A 25,370-nucleotide genomic window follows, 5' to 3' on the forward strand; every position below is an offset into this window, starting at 1 on the left:
CCAAGTGAATTTGATCATTACATTCTGATCAGACTTTCTTTCCTTCCTCTACCCCTTCTCTTTTTCAGGTTACATTCAAGAAGAATGTGTCATCCCCTGCCCATTTGATTGCAAGTTAAGTGACTGGTCCAGCTGGGGGTCTTGCAGTTCATCTTGTGGGATTGGAGTGAGAATTAGATCCAAATGGCTAAAAGAAAAACCCTACAATGGAGGTCGACCATGTCCCAAACTGGATCTCAAGAATCAGGTAAAGTGCATGAAGCAGCAAATAAAAAGCTAAAAAAATGCCCCCTTTATTATTTATTTTGTATTAAAATTGAAGCAGTTATCTTGTTATAAGCAGCTCATGAAAATTTCTCACAAATTCAGGATATGAGTTCAGCAAGCAGAAATGAACATAATACAGTTAGTAGGAGAAGTCTTGGCCACTCCTATGTAATGTTGAGCTCAACTTGGTATTATCAGCAGTAATAATGTTTATAGAAATTGATCCAATTGATTTTAAATAATCTTGAAGTGTAATCTGATTATCGATAATACTATAAAAGTGATGTGTATATACACACACATGCTTGTACATATAAAAATACTAATGTTTGGGGAATGTCAATGACTTATGTCCATCAATATAATTACTGGTCTCCAAAAATGGTTTTCTATTTTTCTTTCACCTAAGTTGTTATTCTAATTTTCTGAGGGGTTTTCAGTCTTGCCAGTGTTTCCACAGCTCTTCATGTTTCTCATGCACTATTTCTCTACCTGTTTCTCAAAGAGCCTGTTTTCATAAATGGAACCCTGAAGGATACCCTTCCATATAGATGTCTAGTTAAAGTGCCATCCTAAGCAATCAAAGTTGATTTGAGCATTTCAGCTGACTTTACCCATACAGCAGAGCCTCTAAGGTTTAGTTAAGAATTGTAATAAAGCACTAAGTTTTCTCCCATAATTGCATACTGGTAATTAGACTAAGGCATACACACACACACACACACACACACACACACACACACACATATATATATATATATAAATATATATAATCTAGTTGAATAGGTGGGGAACAAGATGATGATAGTTTAAACCCTTTATTCTAAAAAAAGTTCTTTATTCTTAGAGAGGTGGAGTGTCTTCTATGGGTATATAGCCTTTATTCTCCAAACCTGCTTTAATAGAATAGTTACATAGGCTTCTATTACTGATTCTAGTATATTAATTTCTGTGTCCTTAACTCCATTTTGATTACACTTTCTGTATGAGTTATTTAATGGGAGACACATTCATGCATCTGTTTTTATTTAGTTCAAATAGCATATCTAGTTCTATTTGGGTTTAGGTATCATTTGTCAGTTCAAGACCAACATCTCTACTTATTTTTCCCTATGTTTTGACAAATGGCACATAGCTCATTGAAAACAAAAACTTATTGCTCGGAAATACTTGAGTTCTAAGACAGGTCAGAGTGCGATGTGTCTTTTATTTTAAAGTTATGTGGTAATATAAAGACCCAGTTTTCCCCTCAAAGCAGATGTAAACCTATTGGGGGAGACAAGACAGAGGATCATAAAATCAACATAAAGTTTGCCAAAAAGCTCCACAAGTATAGAAGTTTGATGAATGGAATATTAATGAAGATTAATGAAGAGATTTGATTAATGAAAATAGGAGGGAGTTAATCAGAGCAGAGATAATCTTTCTCAGATTAGCCTGACTTCAGGACAAAACAAGGAATAATACAGGTTTTAGGTCAGAAGGCTTTCAGGTAAATACTCAGTGTGAAAAATATTTGAGCCTCCCATAGAGATTTTCTAGGCTTTTAAAATGGAAAATAGCTACTAAGAATTTATAGCTATAAATAATGTATGTAATTCTTATATCTTTTTCAAAAGCATCAATGAAAGCTAAGTATAACGCTGGTATTAAATACTAATTTTGATATGTTAATTTTATGAACTAGGAAATTACCAAAGGAATAAAAGAACTTTATTTGAGCGTAGACTTTAAGACACTATTTTCAGTATGCAAAGGCAAATGTATAGAAATGTGTCTATCAAATTTGAAACTATGAATAAGATAAATGTACTTGTAAGCCTGTTTTGACTTAAAGGAAACTTGTTCTAAACATGTCACCGACATATAAAGCTTATAACTTTAGGAAGTAATACAAATGAAAGACCCCAAGTTCAACAATAATTTAGATAAATTGCATAAATTAAGATTAAGTTCAGGGGGATTTGTCTAAAGATGTTTCTTTTAAGTTCGAGAGGCAGTATAGCATTCTAAAGACATTTGTTTGTTGTGATGCTCAGAAATGAATCCTGAGATTTAATGAGCCAGGAATTGAATTTAGTATGGCCTGTGTTCTAACGAAAAGAGGTTTCAGATATCTAGCATGTATATGGCTTAATTAAACTTAAGAATCAAAAACTTCACCCTAGTCCATACTTTGTTTTATGATCACAGCAATAATAAGTAAGAAGCACTCCCTCTCACTTGTAAGTCTGTGAATGGCATGGGAAAATACTAGTGTGAAAAGTCCTAGATTTAAAAGAAACCCTCCTTAGAGCAATTTTTTCTAAAGCAAGTACGTACACACCCATTAGTGTATTTGTGGGAAGCTATCTGTGGTGACTCCATTGAATAGCTGCTCTTTCACATGGGAGAAACCCCTGTGTGTTATGTTTATATAGAATTTTATTAAAGTTATCCACATTTTAAATTCATTTGAAAATAAATGGGGCTGTCAGGAATTTTCATTATTTAGGAAATATCCCCAAGCTGCTCTTATTAATGGTGATTCTTCTTTAGGAGAGACTGGTATTTGTTTTTCTAAGCTGGAAATATGGTCTAGTTAGAGGTGCACCCACTTGACGCTCTTTTGTAAAGTTCAGTTTTACTTCTGGCTTTAGAATATTTGTCACCTTTCCAATTGGTCTTTACATTCAGATATATTTTCCTATTCTTGGAACCATATTAATACTCTATCATCCATTCACCCAATAAAGACCTTAAAATACTTAACAGAATTAATGAGTAAAAGAGACATAGATCTTCAGTATATTTTAGATTGAGCCAAACATGCTGTTTATAAAAAATATTAAACTATCGCACATGTATGTATTGCCTATTATGCATATGCCTATGTAAATGTTAGTATACCTGCATATGCCTATTCATTCTCTTCTTTATTTTTCTGTAGTTCTTTTTGAGGGCAAGGGCTATCTTCCTCCTTTTATAATGCATTCAGTCCTCTTCATTGGATGCTTTATTTGGAAAGAAGCCTTCTCTCTGGATTTGTGGGTAGATGGTTCCATAGAAAGACAAAATATATTAGAACTCTGGTCTCTTAGGCTGTGATTTTTTATTTGAGTTCTCAAAAACGTAAGCTCTTTTAGAGGAAAGGAATGAGAATCTCCAAATTATTATTGCCCAGAGTCTTTCAAGACTTGACTGAAAAATCCTGGGTGTTTGGATTCCCATTGAAATCTAACTGAGTGATATGAACAGAAAGGTTGGTATTATGTAACATACACACAGCTCATAAACTGTTGTGAATCTGTGAGTGAAATCAATATTTACGATATCTCATAAAAGCCTCCCTTTTAAACCAAAACCTATCAACGTGATAGCTGTTTCTGTAGAAGTGCCAAAATGACAGCAATACTTGAGTAGCTTTCTGCTAAGTTTATTTGTGATGCTAAATAGCTCCAATGTGCAGTTTACCCAGACCTCTTATCTGAGTGGAAAACTTCTAAGTAGCTGAATGGAATATCAAATCAGTTGGCTGATGCCTTTGACACTACCGTGCATGGTAAAAGACATAATACATTTTAATTTGTTACAGTCTGTAATATTTTGGGTGGATTTAAGTGCGCTTGTACTATATAGTTTTGTGATTTTTTTTTCTTTTGGAATTCTGCTTAATAGAAGATTACATATGGAGGCATTAAAGTTTCATTGGACTTAACATTTCCCTTTATGAGTCCTTCACACAATGAAAGACAAGCCAGTTCCCAAAAATTATGTTGTATTTATATGTTGCAAATCTTGTTTTCACAGAGTATGAATAAAAATCTTAGCCTGAGAGTTGTTAGCTGTACTTTTAAAACTGCATGCTCTCTATGTAAATGCACTTTTAAAGGGCTTTTTATTCTGCTTGCAACAGACTTAAAAGGATACAAATTAAATATGTGTGAACTCTAGAAACAATTGCTATTTTAAAGGTGTGTCTTCTCTCCAGAGAAGAGTGGCCTAAATTTGGAAATGATGAATATGCTGCATTTTATTTTTCATTGCATTTTATTTTTCAGAGCAGGGTAATTATGTTTTAAAGAATATCTTTTTCCCCCTCAAATACATCCAGGTATATTTTAGCATGAGCATTTCTTTTTTAGAAGGAGGCTTCTGGATGAGAAAGGGTTTCTATAGAGGGAAAGTTTTTACTCATTTGAGTACTGCTTCATTAATTATTAGCAGCATGTTAGGATATAGAAATAGGATAACTGTCATTCTGCCTGAATGTGTATTTACCCAGGAAAATATGGCAACACTTAAGGTTTAGTTTGATTTAACCAATTTTGGTGTCCTCTTTTCAACTAGGCAGACTCACATTTACACTAACCTAATCCAAATCATTCCTGGCACAGACCTGATCACTTTGGAGTTAATACTTGGCAGGAGCCCCAGACTGTAATGGAGCAAGAAGTCTTCTTGGGCATTAATATGGAAGGCAGCCCAAGCTTACCCATGATTAAGTACATTCAGGTGTCCTGTTCTTGCATGGGTAGGGGTAAGGGTTTGTTGTTCCACCTTTTCTTTAAGTATGAAATATCACGTCATAGAATTAAGGGATGCAGAGTGATTTATTCTTAGTTAAGATAATGTAATGGGGCACATACTCCTAAAACATTTTACCATTTCTCAACATAGTAATTATTATCCTGAGGCCCCGGTGTACTAGCCCCCCACTCAGAGGTGGCATGAAGTGGCTCCTGAGGGCTAGTGTTCTTCCATTTGTATCTTTTCTGACTGACTGGTGACTCAAGCGTGCTGCTCTCAAGTTGTGACATTGTACTAATTGAGCTGAGTAGAGCTCAGAGGAGAGGCGATTTTTCTTTTTTGTTGTTGTTCTGTTACCATCTCTAAGAAAAATTTTGTTTTTCTTCTTAAGCGATTCCTCTCCCACACATTTGCCTTCACACATACCCTGATCTTGATCATTTCAAAAGAATATTCCTCAGGCTTGTTAAAATCTTTTGAAACTTTAATCATTTTTCTTGAGAGCTGCCAAAATCATTTATGAGATGCAGTTTTTCTACACCTGCTGTCCATTCTGTTGTGCATTTCATTGTTTTTAAATACAAGGTATTGCTACTTTGCATGCATTGAAACGTACTTTTAATTGTTATTCAAGATATTCTATGCCCTTCTAGAATGTTCTATACTAGACTGGCTTGGCAAATGTCACAAATGTTTTTTCTAAGCATGGTTTTCAGGATTGACTGGGCTGGAGATAGCTGTATAATTGTGAAGCAGGCACACTTTTTCACATTTGTCTTTGGGATTCTCTCATCATGCTCCCATATTTAATATTAGTCTTAGGACCTGAATTCTTGAACTCCTGAAATACTACATTAGGTAACATCAGCTTTAGCAGAAAAATCACAACATTTGTGTTTGCAATTTTGAAAAACTACCTTCTTAATCAAGTACTTCAAGTAGAAATTCTCAAGAAAAAATATTGGCAGAACCTACTTTTCATGTATTTGCTAAATCATCCTGTCATTTAAACGTTCAATACAGAATGGAAATGTCCCTCCTTGAGTGCCTTGAAAGAATATGTATCTGACTTCACCCACAAGCATTTAGTTATATTAAACATTGTTGTTGAAAGATAAATGGTGAACTGGCTGGAGTATAGCATCTTCTTTAAAAAATTAACTTGTTTAAGATGTATTTAAAAGACTCTAAAAGGCATGCTAATTCTGTTTTATAACAGAGCTAATTAACAATATTGTAATGTTTTGTAAGTTTAAGTTGTACAATGTGTTGGTTTGATATGTTTATATATTGTGATGTGATTATCACCTTAGCATTCTCTAACACATCTCTCCAGTCACGTGACATCATTTCCTTTTTGTGGTAAGAACAATTACGATCTGTTTCTCAGCCCCTTTGAAGTTTATAATAAGGTATCGTTGACTATAATCACTATGCTGTGCATTAGATTCCCAGGGCAGATTTATCTACCAGATGCAAATTTGTACCCTTTAGATTTTCCTTTTTTTTTCTATATTAAATCACCAGAAAGCAAATAATCCAGATCCTGACTACATCCTGTGATAGATCTGTGCAGAAAAGCATTTGTTAAATAATGATTTATATTTTCTACATGACTTGAGTCAAGATAGAAATTCTCTCTGAGAAGCTTGCCTAAATTTCTTGAAATCCATAGTTTATTTTTTCCAAACCCTTTATTGATCATAAGAATAGAAAAATCACTGTCAGCTGGGGGAAGATCAATAATAACAGTTTCCCCAGGTCCCTTCTTTGCAGACTGTGATCAGTATATTTCCAGGGGATCCAGGAATGTGTATTTGTTAAAAGAGGTTGTTTTTGCTTGTTCTTCTGATTAGGCAAGCAGTGAATGCTACCAGAATGAAGATTCTTGGCACTGAGGCTGCCATTTCTTCTGAGTTTAGGTCTGGAAAAGGTTTTCTGTTTAGGTGAGTTAGCCTTCCCTTTCCAATCTAAACGATGGACACAACCACAGTTTGCAACTGAAAGGCAAATCTGGCCAAACTCCCATTTCACAGAGGAAGAGTCTAAGGTGTACAGGGATGTGCCTACTGGCTAAGCTTCACCCACTCATGAAGAGGGTGAAGGGGTTGGTTAAGAGTCAGTCTGGTCTGAGGTCAAATGCTGCCCTGCTGTCTACTATCTGTGGGAACATGAGGAAATTATTTAACCTTCCTGAGTCTCAGTTTTATAACCTGTCAAATGAGTATAACAATGGCAACTACCTCATAACATTATTGTATTGATATAAAATAAAATAAATATACATTTCCTACCTCGTTGCTTAGCATATAATAAGTGCTTGATACACATTAGGCAGGATTATTTTTCCTTGGTCTCTGACACATAATTTGTTTCAAAATTCAGTCTCCTTTCACCTATACCACATTGCCTTTTAGAACTACCATATTTTTTGGACCATAAGATGCAACTAGGTCTTAGAGGAGGAAAATAGGAAAAAAAATTGAAGCAAAAAATGTGGTAAAATATTTAATAACATAAATAACTTAATATTTCACCACCGTAAATGCAAACAGAACTCAACAGCACATTACCACCCATTATTCCTCCCTGATCTGGGGAAGAAAGGTGAGTCTTATAGTCTGACAAATATGGAAAATTATGCAGATGCTTCTCTTTCTACATGTCTCTACTGAAACACTTTCTTTTTCAAATATGGAATGCTTCACAGATTTGTGCGTTGTCCTTGCACAGGGGCCATGCTAATCTTACCTACAGTTCCAATCTTAGCACATGTGCTGCCAAAGTGAGCACTCTCCTAAACATTCAAAGGCATGTGATTTAGTTGTAATAACTCAGCGCAGAGGCATAAGAAGAGCTACTGTCCCTGCTTCCTCTCTGGGAAGTCTGTTTTATTTTATTTCTAAACAACTTGCTTGGCATTGTGGATTCTTTTCTGGTGACAAAAATGAATATAATGTTGTATATGCTTATAACTAGTTTTCTATGAATTTGTGATTCTTTGGATCTTTATATAAGTGTTTTTATTAAGGAGTATAACCAAAAGATAGACAAATCATTGTAAGTAGAGCTCTATGAATTGTCACAAAATAAACCTTCCCATTCAATTACCACCCCATCAAGAAATAATACAGCCATTTCTCAGTATCCATAGGGGACTGGTTCCAAGACCTTCCTGGGATAGCAAAGCTTGTGGATAATCAAATTCCTTATAGAAAATTGCATAGTATTTGCATATAACCTTTCTCTATTCTTTCATATACTTTAAATCATTTCTAGATTACTTATAATACGTAATACATTGTAAATGCTATGCAAATAGTTATGCTCTATTTTTTAGAGAATAATGACAAGAAAAATCTGTACATGTTCAGTACAGGTGCAGCCACCCTAGGCCTAACTACATAGTACATGTCAGCAGCAACAGAACTATTTTCCTGAATGTTTTTGATTCTGTTGGTTCATTGGAGCCACAAATGCAACACCTGGGGTATGGAGGGCAGACTGCCCATTGTCAGTATCTCAGAGGCCTCCTTTGCACTCTGACTCCTTCGCTACCACTTCCTCTTGCCATGTAGGACTACTTTTCAGACTTCCAACACTATAAACCCATTGTAGCATATAGGAAACTTTACATAAATTGATTTTGTACTTTATACTTTTTTGTGTCTGCTTTTTATTCCTCAGCATTTTTGTGAGACTCATCCATGTTGTGATATGTAGCAATATGTTGTTCATTTTTATTGCTTTATGTAATTTTCATGTTTATTTTCCATTATTTTGTTGCATATGCCATGTTTTATCAATGTATATAGTTGATGGGTGGATATTTGGTTTTTTTTTCCAGTTTGGGCTATTACAACTGACACAGCTATAACCTTCTTGCACATTTCTTTTGTGCTCAGATGTGTGCATTTCTGTTGGGTACTTACCTAAGACTAGAATTTCTAGCTCATAGGATAGGCATATATGCAACTTGAGTAGATGATTGGCACTTCATTTTAACTTGTAGGTTATCACAGGTCTTCCTATATACAGATAATGTATAAATCTAGATAATGACAGCATGAAAAGTGCTGTGAAAGCCCTGTGGATACATTAGATCTTTGCCTCAGCACTTCTCATATACCACATAGCAGTGACTGCTGCTGACTCCCAAGCCTTATCTCTGTTCCCAGAGAGAACGGGTAAGAGTGCAACCTTCCTGCTGGACTTTGCTCACCTCTCTCCTAAACAACCATCATAACCACCATTTCCTCTCTTTCTAATCCCCTCTCCTCCCCCTACTCTATTCCTCACGTGGAAGTCTCAGTGAACTTTCTAAATCAAAAATCTGTTCATACTTAATGTCTCTCATGGGCCTCTTCTTACCTTTGGGATAAAGTGCAAACCACACAATGCAATTATTAAGAAATTTCATGACCTGGCCCCAACCACATTTCTCTGAGCTGAGTCAGCAAGGCCTTTAGGCCAGGGAAGCTACTGCTGAGCCAGGAGGGAGGAGGAGCCCCTTCTCTGTTTCTTTCCCCTTAGCAGCCCCAGTATGGGCTTTCTCAGAAAAAATTGTAATTTCACATCTTCAGGATGATCACATAAATCAGTTGTTTGATGTCCAATTTGGTGTCTTTTACAGAAATTCCTTTCAGTTTATAATTCACCAAACTTTCTTTAATGCAATTAGATATTTGGATTTAATCTAATGCTCTTTCTCTGGAAGCTACTTATTAAATTCCCTCTACATTGGATTAAAACCATGTTTCAGTGTAATTTAAGTATAAACTATCCAAGGTAGATTGAAGTTGTTGCTTTTCTCCTTGAAGAGAAATCTCTTTGTCCTAGATAACAAGGTAAGAGACATTGTGCTTATCATCCGTGCTGAAAGTTACAAAGTCTGTTTCCAAACAATGTTCCAAATGGCAGAAGCGTTGTACAAAGCCATCTTCTACCCTAGTAGACACGATCTTATCACCCTTAGACCTGAAGGTAAGTTAATCTGAGTAGAGTACCCATATTAGGAGTTTGAATTGAACTGACCCTCCAATCCACTCACTGTCTTTGAAATAGGAGCCAGCAGGGACCATGTGTCATTAGCCAGAAGGGCAAGCAGTAAAATTGCTATTGCGCTGCTCTTATTTCAGAGCAGGGGAACACAACTGAGTGGAAGTTACTATTGATTCTAAACTTTACATTTTGTTCATTTAAAAAGGATGTGGTAATGTATACTGTATTTATATATTTTTAACTTACAAATGTGTCCTGATTACCTATTTAATACTATATTTTTTCTCTTCCTAACCCACTCCTCTCTTTTACCTTTATTGGATCTTCTTTTTCTACTATGATTTTCTCATTTATTTTTGGTTTCAATTTTTGGCTGTCTCTCTTTGCCACTCTCAAAACCCTTATACTCCCCAGGTCCTGATGAAAAGCTTGAAAGCTAACAATGGTGTTGTCTCAGGTTGGATTCTCCTAGAAGCAGAGCCTGAGATAGGATCCAAGAACAAAAATTGTATTTATCAAGTGCAGGGACCACTAGTAGGGAGGTGAAGTGAACGAGAAGTGCTACAGAAAAGGAAAGAAACCAGTAAGAAATGGCTCACGGTGGTCTGCAGGGCTGATGCTTGTGGGGAGCTCTGGGAGACTGTACAAAACACATGCTCAAGATTCATTGGTCTTGCAGGGCCAGGGAGTTGGGATATTCAGGGGGAAATTTCTGGGGATTCCTTGTTGAGAGGAATGTTAATCTACGTACTATGGGTTAAGCCCAGGCAGTCATCCTCTGTTCCAAAAGAAAGCTCGTAGGCCCAGAGATACAGGCACTGGCAGTTGAAATATGGCCAGTGCATAGTGAAAATTTGCTGCTAGTATTATCCCCATGTGGTTGAAAGTACATGGAGGCATTGAAGTTGCTCGATTGCTTATGCTTACTGAGGGTGGTGTGTTGTCTGTGCTGTCTGTGTCACCGTCAGAAGCCCACTTTTTCTGATAAAAATGTACTGAACTGCCATCGAATGCAACACCATCATCTTGTAAATAGGGCAGCTGGGGCTCAGGGAGGCAATGTGACACCTAATTACTGACTGGAGCAGGGGCCCCACCTCTCAGGGCAGTGTCACTCTTCTCCTCTTTGAACACCTCTTGCATCCACATGAACACAAGTGAAGTAAGAAACATCAGTGACACGGATGTGCCCTGTACGTTCATTATATTCCTAGAGCAGGTAAGGGGCACGCTGACCTCATCCTGCAACATTTCTTTCTGACAGTGGCTCTCTCTGCACGATTAAGGGCAAACAACATTTACTGTGAGCAGGTGACCTCACAGAGAATGATTTAACTAAACACATGGCCTCCAGCGACAGCCTTTTCCTTAGCCATGAGGTAACTTAACCGGTGGCTGTGTAAATACCCATGAATGTGTAGAAAGTGAAAATGTAAGGTATCTGATGAACCCATGCTTTGGGGTGGCATGATATGACAGTAAATGTATTTTATGTTGCATTATTCAACAAATATCACATGTCTATCCTCATGCTGTATGATTAAGGACTGTGAAGGGAGACCTATAGAAATGCAATGCAGTGGGTAAAATTCTAAAAGTATATGAAGTGGACAGGAACTTGTAGCAGCAATAATTTATTAATGAGTTCTGGTAGCTTTTAGAAAGAGAAGATGTAGACATAAAAAGGATTCATGGTAACTGTAAATGTGTTGGAAGGGCACTTTAATTTTGGGCACCTGTGCCATTATTTATTCATTCTTCCATTCTTCAGCAAACACACTGAGAATAATGATGTGCTAGGAGGAGATATGGATGAAGCCCATTTCAACCACTGCTCAAGGAGTTTCCACTGGGAACTTGCATTCCTGGAGACTCGAGTGAGTGCTTGGACAGGCTGAAAGTGTAGATGGTAACACTCTAGATGCTCATGGCATCAGAACTGCATTACAGTCTTTAAAAATACATGAAACCACTTTGAACTCAGTGAAATTACCTGTTCATCTTCTATATTAGAATGATTTGCAGCTAACAGCAACCTCCACCAAAATTGGCCGAAACAAGAAGGAAATATATTACCTGCTATAACAAGCAATCCTGTGGTGATACGGGCTTTGGGACTGGTGGCTTCTTTGGCTCAGAAATGTCAGGAAAGACATGGGTTTTTTTTTTTTTCAGTCTTTCTGTGTTGTCATCTTTAGGGTTGGCGCCATCATCAGGATGTTAGCAGGGTGACTGTCAGCAGAAGTTTCTGGTGTGGCCTCCTGATGGAGCAATGGCCAGAAGAATAGGGGTACCCATCCTCTGACAATCCTAGGAACAACAAAACTTTCCCAGAGCCTCCCTGGTTGTCTAAAAGACTTCACCTCACATCTCATTGGCTGATGTAGGATCAGGTGTCTTTCCTAAACTAATCTCTAGAACACAGGTGGCAAACACAGGCCCCTGGGTCAAATCCAGCCCTCCACCTTGTTTTATCGGGCCCAGCACCTTGTTTCTACCTGGTGGCAATGCAGAGCTCCTTGCCTCTAGTTAAGGAGTAATTACATTTTACAGTTCTAACATTACATTCGGCTCTTTGAAGGCAACCTGGAGGCTGATGTGGCCCCCGGTGAAAATGAGTTTGACACCCCTACTCTAGAAGGAGTCATGGAATGAACTAGATTAGCTCAAACAAGTACTTCCCAAACTTTTATTTGTTAAATTCCATGACACATATAAAAAGCTGTATTTCTCTGGCACATTGAGGTGTGTGTTCAAACCTGATTTTGGCAGGAGCAAATGGTCTGAGACCCTAGGCTGTGTGAGATAGTAATTTCTATGTCTCAGGCACACCCGAAATCTACTTGTGAGACACAGGCATAGTGGGCAGCTTCTTAAACTCCAGTGTGCATATGAGTCATCTGCCAGCTCTTGCTAAAATGCAGATGCTGATGTAATAGATCAGGGTAATATGGATAGAGAGAGCAATCTTACTGAGTCCCCAAGTTGTACCGGAGCTGCTGGTGTGCAGACTGCACTTGGGCATGCTGATGTAACCAGCTGGGGAGCTCTTTCCTAGACTGAGCACCTGGGGCTGAGTGCTTATGGAGGGGTGAACCAAAATATCTGCTATATATTCTTAATTTTACTCTCTTTTTGACATTTAATTTGATGAAAGCATAATTTGAAAAAATTATTAGTTTTATGTAATATTGTGAGCCTCATGTTGAGATAGAAAAGGTAAGCCACATTTTTAATCGAATATCAGAAAGTCTCTTCGTGTTAAGAAAGATAATCATCTGGCTGGTGTAGCTCAGTGGATTGAGCACGGGCCTGTGAAGCAAAGGGTCGCTGGTTCAATTCCCAGTCAGGGCACATACATGCCTGGGTTGCAGGCCAGGTTCCTGGTAGGGGACCGTGAAAGGCAACCACACATTGATGTTTCTCTCCCACTCTTTCTCCTTCCCTTACCCTCTCTCTAAAAATAAATAAATAAAATATTTTTAAAAAGAAAGATAACCAGATACTTTCCTTCTGAGGATGTGAGTAGTCTAAACTAGAGCTCTTCTAGGACATTTCTTTTTCATTAGGAGGTTGTCATTCTATTTTGCAAATTATTTGGCAGAAGCAACCTTCCACTACCTCATTCCATAGGTTAAGCAGACTTCAAATGAAAGGAGCAATACATTCATATATCACATCTGTCTTCTATTTTCCCTGCTCTATGTAGCTCATGCAAACTTTTCTTTGGTTTTTCATCAGTAATTTAAAGGCACACTAGAATCATGGACATATTGGTGAGGCTTCATAGCAACACTAATGAAGAAACACACATCTCATATTTCCTTTGGAGTCTTCCAGAATGATTCAATTAAACTAAACCTTCTACATACTGTTTAGTGTTGTTGTGACACTATTTTATAATGCAAGTAGATAGCTAGGGTAAGTACAGCTGAATCTCATTATGTATAAAAGTGAAATAAGATCCCGTATTTATGCAAAAGAAATGCCAGTGAAAATTGTTTCTTTAAGGAGATTTATATATTTAAATTTAGATATAGAGTTGCTTTAAAATATTTAAAGCAACTGTCAATTCACAATAGCCAAGTGCTGGTTGCAGCCTAAGTGCCTATCAATAAATGAATGGATCAAAAAACTATGGTACATTTACACAATGCAATAGTATGCAGCAGAAAGAAGGAAGGAACTCCTACCCTTCATTACAGTATGAATGGAACTGGAGAGCATTATGCTAAGTGAAAGAAACCAGGCAGTGAGGGATAAATACCATATGATCTCTCCTATAAGTGGAACCTAATTAATAAAACAAACAAGGGAGCAAAATAGAACCAGAAACACTGAAATAAAGAACAAACTGACAGTAACCACAAAGGAGGGAATAGTGGGGTAATGGGAGAAAGGAGGGAAGGGTCGTCAAGGAACATGTATAAAGGACACATGGGCAAAGCCAAAGGTGGATACAATTGAGGGTGGCAGGTGGGAGTGGGTGGGGTGGGGGAATGGCATGGCAGGAAAATGGAGACAACTGTACCTGAACAACAATTAAAAGAAAGAAAGAAAGAAAGAAACTTGGAACTAACAACTAGATAAGCACAATTAAGCCCTAGCATCTAGAGGAAGAGGAGGGAGTTTGATTCAGTCATATTGTTCTATTAGTGTGATTCATTCTTCTCTTTTTTGATGAAAGCTGAAATTGTTCACTCACTAAAAATGGTGCCTTTTCTATGTGCAGTGACTGAAGCCATGTCTGTATGAAGCTGAAACAAACAAAAAATTCAATAAATTTCAGGAATAATATTCATAAAAATGGCACAAATGTTAGTATAAATATAAACTTATCTAGACTATCTGGATTCTACTTGCCACACACCCATATCCCTTGAATTGTAAGAAAACAAACAACAATAACTAAATAGAGATAACTAAACAAAATATTGAGCAATTGTGGAGAAACAATTGGTCAAGTTAACTATTTAAGGCTAAATAAGGATGGTTAAGGAACTGAGAGAAACTGAGTAGGAAGTGCTTTAGAATGTAAAAATGAAATATGAGCATTATGTACTCAATATATGATCCTCTTTTCATGAGTTATTTCCTGTCATTTGAAATGCTCATTTTTCAAAACTACTGAAAATTTGCCCTGGCTTATTACTTAATTAAAAGTAAGTTATGATCATTTTTAATCATTATAAAATTTATATCATTTGTAAGTCATGAATTCCTCATAATTCTGTTGGCCTTAGTCATTTAAAAAAGCGCAACTGCACTTGAGTAGAATCACTGTATGTCTTTTCTACACTAGAAGATGTTACAGAACAAATGACCACAGCTGGTGAAATTGATATTCAAAAGTATAAAACATGGCAGTGAAAAGATTAATTGTCTGTGTTTGATGTCCTTGATTCTTGAAAACTTGAACTTTTTTCACAGTGAGGCCAGTTGTTTCATTGTCTGAGTGGCAATGGGCAGATGATAACGTTCTGCTCTATTTTACTTTATGATGGACCAAGGAAGACTGGTTGTGCCTCTAATGAGTCTGTAAGAGATGCTTCAATGCTGACACATTAGCTGCATCTCTTGGATTCCTATGAGAAAGTGAAAAGTAGTTTTAACCACTTGCTAAAATGATCACCATTAGAGTGAATGAAGCACTAAAATACATATATACCATATATATATATACCAGATGTTTAAAAAGATTTAACTGGGGAGAAAACATGCAATTAATTTACATTTTAGTACAAAGTACAAATTTTAATTTATTGTGATTAACTACTTTATAGCCCATCTAGGATACCATTTAAATGCCTTATAGAAAGTCTATAAAAGAAGTCATAAGCAAGAGATGATACTTTATTGGTACAGAAGTGAAAGAGTTTCATGCCCGATCTCTGTATTACTCAGAAGGGTTCAAGTTTCACTTGCCCAGAACCTGTTACTGAATTATAGCCCTGGAATCAATATGGAAAGCCAATTAACTCAGTTAATTACAGCTTGTACTAAGCTTTAATTCCTCCACAGACCAGGTAAATTGTTCTAATCTACATGTGCACACTTTATACCTGCTACAGTCAAGCCATCAAGCAAAAGTATAAATAGACTTCTTGATAAGAATAACATAAAGGGGCTGGCTAAGTGAAAATTGATGGTTGAGCTTCAAATCTCTCCCATAGATGCAAAACACATTTGAAAGCATGAATGCTATTGAGATAATGTGTTCAGTGGGCCTAATATAATGCCTAGTGTATTTTAGGCATTCTATAAGTAATAAGCATTATTATTAACATCATTATTAATCATGATGCTGTTACCAGAGAAAAACCTGCCTGGAAATAGGTTCTTGCTGTGTCTTGGGAAAAGCATTTCAGGAACACTCACAAAAAGGGTTTGAGCAATAGTGGTGAGATTTGTTAGGGTACCCCTTGAAAAGGCTGCTGCACTCCAGGAGGTGCCTCTCTGAATAGCCCGGCAGCAGAAGCTGGTCTACGTTATTGCTCCACCCCCAGGTACACCACACCTGGTGTCTCATCCATGACAAGCTGGTTTAGCTCCGTCTTGCAGCAGAAGTCTAGCTTCTGGGCTGTAGGCCCACTCTTGTGCCTATAAGGCCCAGCAAGGTCAGGGCACAAAGCTCTAATGCCATCACCACTGGCACCCAAGGCTGCAATAGTCCAGCTGTCTTTGCTCCTGGCTGGTATCAAAATGTTTAGCTGTGTGACTCTGGATAAGTTACTTAAATTCTGTGTGCCTCATTTTCCCACCTGATTTTCCCATCTTCTGGCAAGGCTCTATGGCACCTGTGCTGAGATCAACACTGTGCTCTGGCCTGTGGCTGACACCCAGAGGCCGGCCTTTGTTGAGCTTTAATTGTATTTTCTTGGGTTTGGGAATGGGCAGGCTATATTTCTGACTATCCGGCTTCTTGCTTGACTTTCCTGGGGATGTGCTAGTGTCCTCCCCTCAACCAGTCCCTTTCCTAGATTTTCCAGGGTTTTGTACCCCTATCCTAGCTGGTCTTTTCCCCAGGGTAGTCTGTGCCACCTTTATAGTTGCCACTTTTAGCCTCCTACTGTTCATGCCTCATAGTTCCACTTCATTTGGGTTTTATTGCATATGAGCTTGGCAAAAGGACTCCCCCATGCACTGTTTTCCCCTCCCCCTGTTAATCAGCAGGACTTGCCAGGGTGACTGCAAAAAGCTGTCTCTTCCTACTTAATCATGCTGGTTTCATTTGCACCTTTTTTTTTGTTAATGACTACTAATTGCCTACTGTAACAATGCTACTGGGGATTCTGGGAGGAGGGCTTTGGAAACACTGCTATATTACACACTATTTTAAAGTCCAGATATTATAACCTGGTGGTCTGTGGCAAGCTCTAGACTGTAGAATGCATTATTTGGACTGCTGCAGTGTTTGCTATTAGGGGTTATTTTTTTGATTAGTTGTCAAGATTATTAAAATAGAAAATTTTCCATTAAAATTTGCATTCTATTATCAGAATGTCTGACAAGTGTCTGGTGAATCTGATAATACCAGTATAAAGTCCATTTTCCTTCCCTCTCCCACATCTTCCCAATCATCAATAGCCAGGCTCATCCCTTAATATTTGTGAACTGTGGGAGAGTACAAATAAATACCTGCCTTTCATATGTCTCAACAATTAAGTTAAAGTAACAAACTACTGTGTTATAGAAAATGTTTAGTCTGCTTGTACACTGCAGATACCCCCTGCCCACTCTCTAGGGTTAAGTTACTCATGTTGGGTGAGAGGTGCAGTCCTACCTCTCAGGAGGATAGATCTAGGGAAGAGGACCTCACAAGTCATGAGAACAGCTCACACACTTTGGCAGGGAGTTCTAGGGTCCAGAGTTTGCAGAAAGTGGTCTAATATACTCTAGAAGGACACAGAGAGAATAGGCTGCTTACTGAACATGTCCCCTTCACTCTGCAAGTTATTTGCCCACAGGAAAGAGATTTGTACAGAGAAGGGCCAGAGAGCATTTCTCTGTGCAGGGAATGGGGTGGGGGGTGGAGGGTGGGAAAACCAAAAGGTGGTACTGTCAACAAATATTAAGACTTGTACTGTAACTTTCTATGGTAGCTTTAAGATTAAAGCATTATTATTGGAATTCAGGTCTCTGTCAAAAATGATAATATGAATGATAGAAAAATAATGTGGAGAGTGTCAAGAAAGTAGAAAGCCCTTAATTCTTAGGTAGTATTTTACTTATATATATATGTCACATGCTTAGAATCTATAGGTCTGTTTAAGTTTGAGGTCCTTGAACTAGTCATCTTCCTCCTCTCCGTTTTTTTAGTGACTTGTTTAGTAGGTGCTCATGAATATTAATTGCTTGTCTTAATGCCAGAGTGTGAGATTTGTGGAACGCTTATTAAATTCTTTCAGTTGACAAAGGAATTTAGGAGCGTTTCACCTAAAATTCATTTAGGAAAAGTGCCCTTAAAAAAGTGGTTATCAAGTATTCTGGGTCCTTTATTCTCTTAAAAGTTAATAAGGATCTCAAAGAGCTTTTTTTTTTCCAGTGGCGGGGGGGTTATGTCTACATTTACTGTACAATTTAAAGTGAGGAATTGAGAAAGGATTTATTCATTTTTTTAAAGTATAGAATTCAATTTAATCATTTATGCTAACATTAATAATACTTTTACAAGTAATAATGTCATATTCCAAAACAAAAATAATTTTCAAAATGGCATCATTTTACATTTTTACTATTTTCCGGTATCTGGAATTACAGATGACAGCTGAGTTCTCGTATTTGCTGCTGCACTCAGCCTTCCTTGATGGGCTGTTCTAGTGGGCGGATGGAGAGGCTCCAGCCTTACACGGCTATATGGCAGAAAAGGAGTAGTATTTTAGTAGCTCTTTTTAGAGAACCTTGGATAGTCTCTGAAACTATAACAAAACTTGGCAAGTTATACTTTGTCAAAGTTTAGTTGTAGTGTGCAATCTGAAATTATAATCCACTTTTTATATTCCGTCACATGAAAATCCTCTGGGCTCTCTGGCACTTTGAATCCATTGTTAATCTATGCGCTATTTTGTAACTTCATGCAATGATCATTTGGAACACATCTGTTGACTGAATTATGTGTAAAGTTAACATTTCAATATACAGTATCAAAAATTCATACTTATTGATACCACTTCTTACCTTATTAGGAAAGTCTTTAAGTATTAGGATACTCTTAAGCTCATGGTGGCAAATTTAAGGTTTTTCTTTTTTTAATTTTAATTTTTTCTGTACACTTGAATTTTATCATTGTAAACAAAAACTGTTAGATGTTTTACTTGTTTTAAGTGACAGACTCACTTAATTTTTTAAATAAATTATCTGCTAAATATTGAAGTCTATGTGCATGGTTACATAGTTTGTCTTTAAGATGTTCTATTAAGTAAAATGCTGTCCCATGAACAAAGAAACTGGCATGACAGGTCATCCTCACATGTTCCTCTCAGGTGCCTCTCATTGTGAGAACCACCAAATTTCAGTGTGCAGCAGAAGTCTTCATGCCCTCTTCAGAATTAGCCATGCGGTCTAGTATAAAATGTGTGGTCCAGTGCCCATGGTGAAGAGTACAGTGACCACCGTACAGCAATGTGCCATGCCTTTCATTTTAGGTACAGCTGTTTCACCCACTGTTGCTTTTATATTGTCATTACAAATGCTGTGTGTTTTTTAAGGCCAGAAATATCTGTATTTTTATTATGAAAATAGTTTTGATCTTCAGGTCCCATGTGTGCCAAGGATTTAAATCCACAAATCATACTTTGAAAACCATTACCTTTGAAGTGGAAGGATGAGTGTAGAACCTCAGGAAAGGGGATGGGAGGGGGTGAAGAAGAAAGGGATGAAACTGCATCTTTCTGTTAGATTTCTTACTTAATCATAATAATCCCATTATAAAACGAGTTTTAGAGGTTTTTTTGGAAAGAGTGCTCCTTAACCCGTTTAGCCCAAAAATTAAAAGTCTTAACCGCTCCTCACTTTCAGAAGGCTGTTTTCATTCATAATCAAAATCCTTCCTACTGAACTTGAAGTTCACTATGTTAGTATGCATTTTTACTATGCTATTTATAGTTCCTCTCTGTAGATACTGCTCTTAAGTTGATCCTCAATCTTCTGTTTCTTGGAAACTTTAATGTTTGTCTAAAACTTATTTTGTGTGCCATTAGTCAGTCTTCCCCCAGGATGCCTTCCTATTTATTCCAGGTCTCATGTAAGTCATCAGACTTGGAAGAAGGAAATGGAATGGCTTCAGGGTTGCCTTGGCAAAGTCTGTGCCCTTAGGTCTGCCTTTTCTCCACTTTTCCTAGCTTTACCAGTGGCACTCTCTTTCCCCCACTTCCAAGAGAGAGAGGAGACCACACAGTTAAATAAACTTGACCAGGAAGTTTGGGAATGCCAGATATCTCACAGGAAGTGTTTTTTTTGTTGTTGTTGTTTTTTGTTTTTTGTTTATCCCTGCAAGCTGTGTATTAGTCCATAGCTCCATATCCTACCCAGATACCTTAGGCAACAATCAAGGTTTTAACATAATTGAACTTTCTTGGTCCATCTTTTTGTCTAACTTATGAGACTGTCCATCAGTGTCTTAGGACATAGGAACATGTCTTAAGATGTATAGTTATTTAATTACTGGTTGACTATTGGTAAGATTAAAAATCACAGAATCCCAACATTCTTGTCACCAATGGTGATGATATTGAATTGGCATATGAGAAAATAACACATGAAAATCATGTTCCACAGTCTATGGCAACATTAATACTCAAGAAATCATAGCTATACTGCTATTAATAAATAAGTCTAAGGGTTTATATTCTATTTATGTTTTTTTAATTTTTATTTTTATTTAGGTCTTGTTCAAGTGCAGTTTTCTGTCTTATATTCCCAGCCCTGCCCCCCCCAGTGCTCCCCACCTCCCTCCCATTTCCGCTGCCTACCTTAGTTATTGTCCATGTGTCCTTTATATTCTTTTTCTACTCACTTTTTCTCTTAGCTCTTTGTAATTCTGTCCAAGTGTAAGTCTTTTAGGTTCTCTTTTTAAGTGACCCTAAGAAACAAACTTTTCACAAAGACTAAAGTCCTCAGTGTGCTTCAGTGATATTGCCTACTCTCCATGTGTATTTCTGACAGTCATATTAGAGTCTTGTGCAAGTGTATTTGTGCATACACTCCATGTTAAGGACTTAGACTTATCCCTTTTAAATGCTTTTGGAATGCTTTTTAATATTTGAAACAAAAATATAGTAATAGACTAGCATTAGTGATTCTACAAAGAAATGCTCAGGATATTTCAAATCATAGTTATCACCTTAATATGTAGAAAAACTTTGTGCCCATGTCATTGTATCACATTTTCAAGGACTGATTTTGATTAACAGTATCTTATGCTAACTTAAAATATTAACACAAGAACTTTACTATAGTACTCATGTAGGTCTCATCAAATGCTGCAATTCAATAAAAAAGCAGCTCTAAGTATTAGATTATTTTATTAAATTTACATGTAGAGTGTCTACATAGTGAGCAATTACTCTGAAGTTCTGTCACAAGAAAAGACCAGAATTTTCACTTTTGATGAAGCTAAATTAAGCTAAATTGCAATTCTTGAGAACTTTCTAATTAATTATTACTTAGAGTTTTTCATTACTGTTGAGAAGAGACTAAATTTAAGTACAAGAATTAACAAGATTAAAATTTTAACCATGTGAAAGACAATGGGAAGTATCTATGTTTTTACAGAGATAACTTTGTAAAGATTAGAAAATCAAGTTTTAATTTTGAAAAAAAAAGTTATCTTCTAAAAGTATTGTGCAAACAATTCTTAGTTACCTCTCAAAACACTGAGCCTTTTTAAAAAAATGTCATAACTTTTATAGGTCATATAGAAATACTAATTTTTGGTTTTTTAGTTTATATCTGTCACAGTTTTAAGTTCTTATCCTGATATTAGACAAGGTTATTAATAAAAATGTTGCATATTGAATTAATCTGGATAAGAAATTCTGTAAGACCACATTTAGAAAGATGTCATCTAAATTTAATTTAGAAATCAGGATCAGCAAGGTTCTTACTAAGTATTTCAATTTTCTCAGGCCTCATGATCCCGGTCAGGACTGCTCAGCTCTGATGCTGTATGGCAAAGCCAGTTATAGATAATAAATATGTAAATTAGCATGTCTGGGTCACACAAACAGTGGACTGGATTTGGTTTATGGGCTGCCATTTGCTAACCCTAAAGCCCCCTAAATAGGAGCAATTTTTAAAATAATATCTGGATATAAAGTGACACAATGGAATACTACACAGCAGAAAGAAAGAAGGAGCTTCTACCCTTTATGACAGCATGGATGTTATGCTGGAGAGAATTATGCTAAGTGAAATAAGCCAGACAGCAAAAGGTACCATATGATCTCACTTATAAGTGGAACCTAATCAACAAAACAAACCAATGAACAAAACAGAACCAGAGATATTGAACTAAAGAATAAGCTGACAGTAACCAGAGGGGAGGGTGAAGGGGAAAGCAAAAGAACACAAATAGAGAACTGACAGGCACAGACAATGATGGGGACTGACTCTGGAAGTTGGGGGTAGGGGGACAGGGTAGGTGTTGTGAGCAATGGGGAAAAAAGGACAGGACAACTGCAACTGAACACCAGTAGATAAAAGCAAAAGGATATCAATAGTGTGGTTCCTTTGGGATGATGGAAATAGCATTCTATAAGAGCTTAGCCACATGGTTTATTTTGCATACAAAACTATTGACTACTTGTTAGCATAAACCGTCATTTCAAAGTGCATTCTACATACACGCCCACAAGTTCATTATGTTCTAAGGGTAGAGGTAATTGTAGAAATTCTTGTGTTTATCAAAGATAATTTTCAGAAACACAGGATTGAACTAAAATAAATTTCTTATTTACTTTTTTACTTATAAAGCTTTTAATATACACCATAAATTTTCAGATGTATATATTTCCTAAAAATATTGAATCATACAAACCCCATTGAACAATCACAGGAGATACATGGGACAAAGTTTGAGGAATGCTAGTGGAGATAGGCCTGGGCTTAGGTGTGCCTACTGCATTTGTAGTTATTACTGACCATCTGGAAATGGCTTTCCCTGCTGAAAGGCTCCTTCGCCTTCTAAAGAAAACTATTCCCCTTTTCAGACTCCTTTTAGGACTTTCCTTCCTTCCCTTGTACGTCTCAGAACTATTACCTTTTCCACCTTGATTGTGTTCCAATTTCTCACCTTGTGCCAAAACAAGAAGTGGAAAGAATGAGGGGAAAGAAAGGATGTAAGAGATCTTTATGCCAACTACAACCTAGGTTTTCTGAAATATAGATGAATTATATTTCAGGTTCCTGGACTCTAAAAACATTGCAAGGTGCTCTGGTTCTACCAAACAGCCTGATAAAAGAGAAAGAGTGGGAAGTTATTACATAACTAAAGTCATGGGTAAAGCTATGAGAGTAGGTGTCGTCCCTCTGGGGACTGAGAAATATCCCCAACCTGATGCCTCAAGACCTGTAGCTCCTCACCCCTTAGCTCTCAGCTGAGCCCAGTTGTATTTGTTCTGCTGTCCTGGTGGCTCTCCTGCTTAAGGGAGTAATAACATTAAAAGCTCAAACTAATAAGCAGAATGCTTTACCTGCACTGTTTGTTTTAGTCTTGGATTGATCTTATGTGGAATGTACTACTGCTGTGCCTTTTTTTATTGCCAAGGAAAGTGACCTTCAGGAAGGTTTAAATAATTATCCTAGTTGCACAGCTAGTAAGTCATGGATTTAGGACTAAAACCCAAGAGAGCTTGTCTCCAGAGTCTTAGCTAATGTATGTCTCTAAAGACCTGGTTCACAAGGGAGCAGAATTCCCTAATCCCAAAGGAAAGTTTATATGGTCCCTAGCTATGCTGAGCGCTATGCCAGGAGCAGTACACTCAGAAGAGAACACGATCTAACTCTCACCTGAAGGCACTTCCACGCAGCACTTACTTCACTGAATTGTAGTTATTGTCTACTTTTTAATAGGTAGAGTTTCAAAAGCACTATAGGGGAAACAATTTATTGTAGCTGATGAAGCTAGGGAAGGTTTCATAGAAGTAACAACTGAGCTGAGCCTGTCAGAGGATTTTAACAAATGGAGAACAGAAGAAAGGCCTCTGGGCAGGGGAAAGTGCAGAGGCCCACAGCCACTGGTGGAGGCAGGAAACAGTGAGTTGTCCAGTAGTCCTGCTTCTAGCCTTAGGAAGCATTTCAGGGACAGAATTCACAGGATGTGTTCATGGATTGAAACATGATGCAGAGAGGGCTAAGGAAGAACCTTCTTTCAAGCTTGGATGGCTGGTAAGATGCTAACAACATTAATGGACAGACACATCTTGGGGAAAGGATGTGATGATTAGATCCAGATGTGCTTAGTCTGTGGATCCTTAAGGTCCTCAGCTGCAGATGTCCAGTCAGTGATTGGACATTCAGATTTGATTCAGAGCAAAATGCTGAATACTGAGGTGGAACAAAAAGGTGAAATATTTCAACTGATATTAACTTTTATAATAAAACCAGAAATTTTTATACTTAAAGAATGTTATGAAATATTCATAAGCTAGATATTTTCACACGTGTAAACATGCATATTGTAATATGTAAATTTTTGTATATACTTAATATACATATTGGACATATACATATGTATAAGGTGGAGCAAAAGTAGGCCTACAGTTGTTTATATGAAAAATAACACAATAATTGATAATTCAAGAATAAACACTGTGTTTTGCGTACTCATGACTATAAACCTACTTCTGCCCCACCCTGTGTGTGTATACACATACACACACACATATATGATGCGTATGCTTATTTGTATGTGTAGCTTCTATGAGAAAAAGCACTTTGAATTCCAAAACATTGATATATTGGGGGTGTGGCTTTATTTAAGATTAGACCTACCCATTATTTTTTCAACTGCTTACAATATAAAAAATAGTATTTTCACTGATTAATAATGAAATTGGAGGTAGAGGTGCTGGTGTCCCAAATGTTACTCTTGGAAAGGAATACTGATTGTCACAACAGATATCTTTGGCAAAGATGATGACCTCTGAAAACTATTGAGAAAGTGGCTCTGTCTGTACAGGACTGCCATGTCATGTTATTTTTCTCATTCTCTTTTCCTTTATCTCATGCGTGTACATGTACACAATGTATCATATTATTCAGAACCACAAACCTGAGATGGATAAGCTAAGACATGCCCTGCCGTGTGTGCACTGTCTGAGAGGAGAGTTGCAAATCACTAGAACTGGGTGGGCTAGAACTGAATTTGAAATGGCCACATGCTAAGGAGGAACAAAGTTTGTCCATGACAAAATTCTTGCAGCAGGAGCCACAGATATGTAATATGATTTTCCTAGTGTGATGGGAAAATCCAGGACTAGAATGAACTTCACAGGATTCCCAAAACAGCATTTATTCCGGCTGCCCTCAGTTCTCTGATTTTAGGGATAAAGCTGAAATTTCATTCATGGTAACATAATTTTCTGTACTTGTTA

The 25,370-nt window shown here is 37.1% G+C and overlaps 1 protein-coding gene and 1 non-coding gene across 2 annotated transcripts in view; one reads left to right on the forward strand and one right to left on the reverse strand.

The window, feature by feature from the left end:
- THSD7B (thrombospondin type 1 domain containing 7B) overlaps positions 1-25,370 on the forward strand; it is a 618,064-nt gene that overhangs the window by 403,376 nt on the left and 189,318 nt on the right. Inside the window, exon 14 of the mRNA XM_037030021.1 lies at positions 69-247. Coding sequence (XP_036885916.1) covers positions 69-247 — 179 coding nt within the window. The remainder of the gene's footprint in view (positions 1-68; positions 248-25,370) is intronic.
- Positions 7,465-7,569, reverse strand: LOC118976629 (U6 spliceosomal RNA). The gene has a single exon (XR_005064321.1). It is a non-coding gene; the product is annotated as a U6 spliceosomal RNA (small nuclear RNA).

This window comes from Sturnira hondurensis, unplaced genomic scaffold (assembly GCF_014824575.4).
Source record: "Sturnira hondurensis isolate 20B ecotype Veracruz unplaced genomic scaffold, ASM1482457v3 Scaffold0000256, whole genome shotgun sequence".
Taxonomy (NCBI): Eukaryota; Metazoa; Chordata; class Mammalia; order Chiroptera; family Phyllostomidae; genus Sturnira; species Sturnira hondurensis.